The sequence below is a fragment of the Sinocyclocheilus grahami genome, unplaced genomic scaffold (genome assembly GCF_001515645.1).
Source record: "Sinocyclocheilus grahami isolate Dianchi unplaced genomic scaffold, SAMN03320097.WGS_v1.1 scaffold1514.1, whole genome shotgun sequence".
NCBI lineage: Eukaryota > Metazoa > Chordata > Actinopteri > Cypriniformes > Cyprinidae > Sinocyclocheilus > Sinocyclocheilus grahami.
Genome location: NW_015506693.1, coordinates 42,962 through 47,843, shown reverse-complemented (window position 1 = coordinate 47,843; position 4,882 = coordinate 42,962). Strand labels below are relative to the sequence as shown.

At 37.8% G+C, this 4,882-nt stretch overlaps 1 protein-coding gene across 1 annotated transcript in view; it reads right to left on the bottom strand.

Moving 5' to 3' along the window:
* The window catches only part of hexb (hexosaminidase B (beta polypeptide)), a 9,992-nt gene extending 5,110 nt beyond the window's left edge, over positions 1-4,882 (bottom strand). Inside the window, exons 1-8 of the mRNA XM_016257144.1 lie at positions 3,558-4,882; positions 3,269-3,417; positions 2,884-2,949; positions 2,493-2,539; positions 2,253-2,363; positions 1,742-1,843; positions 1,190-1,322; positions 685-865 (exon numbers count right to left, since the gene is read on the bottom strand). Of these exons, the coding sequence (XP_016112630.1) occupies positions 685-865; positions 1,190-1,322; positions 1,742-1,843; positions 2,253-2,363; positions 2,493-2,539; positions 2,884-2,949; positions 3,269-3,417; positions 3,558-3,799 (1,031 nt within the window). The 5' untranslated portion in view covers positions 3,800-4,882. The remainder of the gene's footprint in view (positions 1-684; positions 866-1,189; positions 1,323-1,741; positions 1,844-2,252; positions 2,364-2,492; positions 2,540-2,883; positions 2,950-3,268; positions 3,418-3,557) is intronic.

The window sequence follows — 4,882 nt, the reverse complement described above, 5'->3', positions numbered from 1 at the left end:
GCTGATTTGCTGATTATCAATATTTAAAACAGTTAAACAGTATTTTTTTTTCAGGATTCTTTGATGAATAGAAAGATCCAAAGATCAGCATTTATCTGAAATAAAAAGCTTTTGTAACATTATAAACTATTCCATTCAGTATAATTTTTCTTATTTTTTGGGAAAGAAATTATAGAAATTAATACTTTTATTTAGCAAGGATGCTTAAAATTGATCAAAAGTGATGATAAAGGCATTTATAATGTTACAAAAGATTTCTATTTCAGATAAATAGTGTTCATATCGATATCGGACTTATATCGTATCGACCGAAATTAAGAAATATATCGTGATATCAATTTTGGCCATATCGTCCAGCCCTACTTCGAGGGTGAGTAAAACACAAGCTAATTTTCATTTTTGGGTGAACTAACCCTTTAAGACCTATTTAATCTGCATATAAAACATTAGAAATGAGATATTTGTTTAATTTTTATTATGTGTTTGATTGATAAAACAAAAAATATTGTTGTTTGTTTGAATAAATTGGGTTAATTTCAAAATACAGTGGTTAAATAAAAAAAAATAAAAAAAATTGCTCTTTGTTTTAAAAAAGGTTATAAAAAATGTCAATAATAATCAATACCGAACAACATAAAACATTATATCGTTGATACATTTTTTAGCTATATCGCCCAGCCCTACCAGCAACTGAAGTCAACCTCGTCTCCCCCCAGGTGTATGTAGGCATCAGGGAAGACTGTGCTGATCTCTTTAAAAAACTGTGTCATGAAGTCATAAGAGGAGTTTAAGATGGGGTTCACCGGCCCAAATGCTCCTGAAGGACTAGAGTCACTGTAACAAGGTGTTAGCAGATCCTTTATGCCTAAGTGAGAGCGACAGAGAGAGAAAACATATGTCACATTAATCAGTAACTGCAGTTTAAATGTGAACTGCTGAAACCAACAAAACATGACTTAAGGCTAGAATACACTACACGACGACTTTATATTTGTCTCCTAGCAATAAGACACATTTCTGTGTGAGTTTGTTGTGTGTTTGTTTCGACTAAATGTCATCAGTAGTGCATGACGCCTAGTATTTTAAAATCTGTTCAGATTTTAAAAGTTGTGCAGTGTATTCCAGTCTTAAATATGACTAAACAAAACAATCTATATAAAGCTGTCATGTAGCAAGTCCATCAACTGACCATTGCCCCATGACTCTGTGTGTCCTGGGGTGTCAAACTCCGGGATGACGCGGATCCCCCTCATGCGAGCGAACTCGATGACCATCTTCACGTCGGATGGAGTGTACACATGCGTGAATGGGTGATAGGCTCCCTGTCAATCACAAAACAAATAGGAAAAACATGATCAATACACAATGATAAACACTTTCCCAGTTAGATTTCAGAAGTGGCAAGTGAAATTTCTACACTAAAGGAAATTACACAAGAACTGACATGTCCTACAGCACAGCAGTACCTTTCGCTTCCAATGTAGCAAATACAAAAGAATATATGAGAAAAAGGAACTATTTTTAAAAGCAAGTCTTTCAAAAAACCTGCAATTTGTTGCAGTGTAATTATAGCTTGATGCGCCTACTTGTGTTCTCCTGTTTACATGGCGTTGGCCATCACCCTTAGTGATAATATAATTCTAGCATGGTAATCCACTAACAACCTGTTTGAAATCTACAATATATTTCATGTTCTGAATAGCTTGAATCTAAAACAAAGTCAAGTGCATCACATACTCACCTTCTGACTTAACTCGGGGAAGGTACGGCTCATGTAAGGAAACGAATGATCGTCCACAATGTGCCAGTGAAATACATTAAACTTGTTCATCGCCATAGCTTCCTGTCAAAATTAGACATTTTATTATTGAACGTTGTGGGATGAGAAGCATTTCAAAACCAACAACAACAACATATGTCCTTGCGACTCGAGTTTAATTCTCGGTCAAAACTTTATATCACCACTGTTCACTGACTGCAATTTTTTCCAGACAAACCTTGTGATGAGCGTCATTTTGTCTTGTGATTACTGTCATCTACGAACATAACAAACTTGACTTTCCAGTCTCATTAGTAAAATAAGTTCCTTGAGTTATTTAGCTGACACAAGTCTTCTAATAAGGAAACTGAGCATTAATGAGAAAAATAAATCAATTAATCATGGCCTATTTTCCAATATAAAAACGCCACTCTAGACCTATGCATGTGTTTTAGTAAAGCCTGTCGTTATAAAACAAATGATTTCAGCTCACCAAATTGGCCAAAATGACTTTGAGTGGCAGGAAGTGGCGAGACGAGTCCAGGAGGATCCCCCGATGGGCAAACCGTGGGAAATCTGAGATGTCTGTCTTATTGATGTTGTTCTGTTGAGAAGAAAAAATTTGTGTTTTGATTTTTAGAAGAGCTTAAATAGATACATTGATGGAATGTATTAACATTTAAAGCCTTAATTAAGTACAATCATTCAAAGTAAGGGTCTGTTTCAAACTTACGACTCCATAGTCATCCTCATAGACCAGCTGACTGAATGTTTCCAGTCCTTACAACAATATGAGGATGTTACACATTAATGAAATCATGAGTTAGGACAGCATGTTGTAACAATATATGGACATGATAAATACTGCAATCTCTTCTCTTAAGGCAGGATAACACAAAATCCAGCTTTGAAACAACACTCTACATTCTTAGGAAAGGACCGTTTCTATCTAATACAGTAAAAACAGTAACATTGTGAAATATTGTTCTAATTTAAAAAATAGCTGTTTTTATTTGAATGTTTTTTTTATTATTATTTTAAAATATATTACAATAGACTTTTGCATGGTAGTGTATGTTCAAAAGGGAAATATAAATGTGAGCTTGTTTACTGCCTTTGCTTACCTCGCAAAGCTCCCCATACATTAGCAGCTTTCAGCACAGCAGAGGGTTCATCAACGGACAGCTCATCTACACAAAGAGAGCTAAACTTTACGCAATTCACACACAACCAAAGAATTCACAGGCTCAATCTCAATACATCTGATTGAAGGAGCTAGAAGTGACTGACTTTCATAATGCAGTTTCTATGAAATATTAGGTAGAAAACTCTTTGCATGAGTCAAATGTTACTACATCTAAAAGGAGCTCTAGAATCACGTTAATACGTTAAACCGATTACACCTCCGAGAGGCAGATGTCAATTATTGGCTTTGCCGATCGTTCATTGGATTAGAGAGCATTGAGGTTACGGCGCAGTGGAGCACAGAGGCGGAAGGGAAAAACTCACATGACTCGTCGGTTTGCAGACTCGGGAAACCGTCGCACTCCGGATCAGCTGATGTGACCCATACCTGAAGCTCCACGAGATCTGAATCATACACTTTCTTTCGGCTCTTCTCGGGCTTCTTCAGGTCACCAAATATGTATTCAAAATATCTGCAAAGCAAAGGTCAATTGAAGCCAAGTGGATTCTGCACGGAGCACACTGTACTTCCTGTTAAAGCTAAACGTTAGCCTCTTTTATAACACAATACCGACATAAATATGAATAAGGGATTGTACAGTTAGTAGCCTACCTGCGAAACGCATTCTCGAGTATGCTGCAGCTCGGTCCGGCGGAGGACTGTTTCGCTTGGACGATCTGAAACCTGGCGGGGCTGAGTTTAAAAGCGACGGCGGACGACTGAAACTTCTGCGGTAGCGGCCAGAGAGAGATTTCATCCAGCTCGCTCCGTTTTCCTACAAAGTCGCCGAAGAGCCAGCCATTGCAAACGGCTACCGCCAAAAACAGCGGCGCAAATTTGACCAGACAGTACATGGCTGTGTTGAGCTGCGGTCAGCTGACTTCTGCTTCAAGTCCGAACGGATGAGTGTAGATGTGCTCTGACCTCTGGGGCGGCGTTTACCTCAACTCAAGTCATGGGACCTACCGAGCCGTCACACCCCCTCAAAGTCTTAAGTGAATTGCACAGATTGTGATTACAAAACCTCATCCCTTTATCTGTTGATTTGTCCCAAGGACAGTGAAGGTCAACCCCTAGATAACTTGCAAAACAAATGGCCTAGGCGATATGAGCTGAACAATTGTTTCAGGGTTCAACACAGCCTTACTATCATAACAGGGAGCAGACTGCATATATTTCAAACATGTCACGTAATAAAACCATTTGAAATAGCAAAAGCCATATTTCTGGAATACTAGGGGCGAGCGAGCGGGGTGAGTTGGGCCAGAATTATGTTTGGTGTAAAATTATTGAAATATAATGTAGTTACATTACAGTAAAATAATACTTTATAATCATAAGAAGGGGTCAAATCACCCTGCTCTCCCCTACTATGTAATATTGCATAATGTAATTATAATTGTAATAGTAGCCTACTGTGTACTTAGTCCCCTTACTTTTTGCAAAGCATTATTTGTTGTTGTGAAAAACTAGATATAATCGATGTACTGTTTTCTAATGTGAAATTACAATAGAAAGAAAATGAGTAGCACAAAATCAGCACAAATAGTGTATAGGCTACTATTTAAAGCCCTGCAGGTGAAAACACCCATAAAATTAGAAACGCCTCATACCTCGTACTCAAATTCAGTCTATACATTTTTAGACCACAAAAGGAGAAATTAAAATGTCTTGCTTGGTCTTGTTCGACAAAGAAAGAAAGGGCACATTACAGCAACACCAGGGTGAGGAAAGGACTGGATTTTAATATTCAAGTGAACGGTCCCTTTTTAAGAATTACGAGAAGAGCTGCACTGAACGCTGTAAATTATATCAAGCCTACCCAGAGCTGGGTTAGAAGCATCAGAAGGCTAAGTAGATCTTATAGAACATTGGAGCCAATGATTTCTACAGCTAAATATCAAGTGTAGCGTTAGTTCTGGCAGGTCACGTTAGTC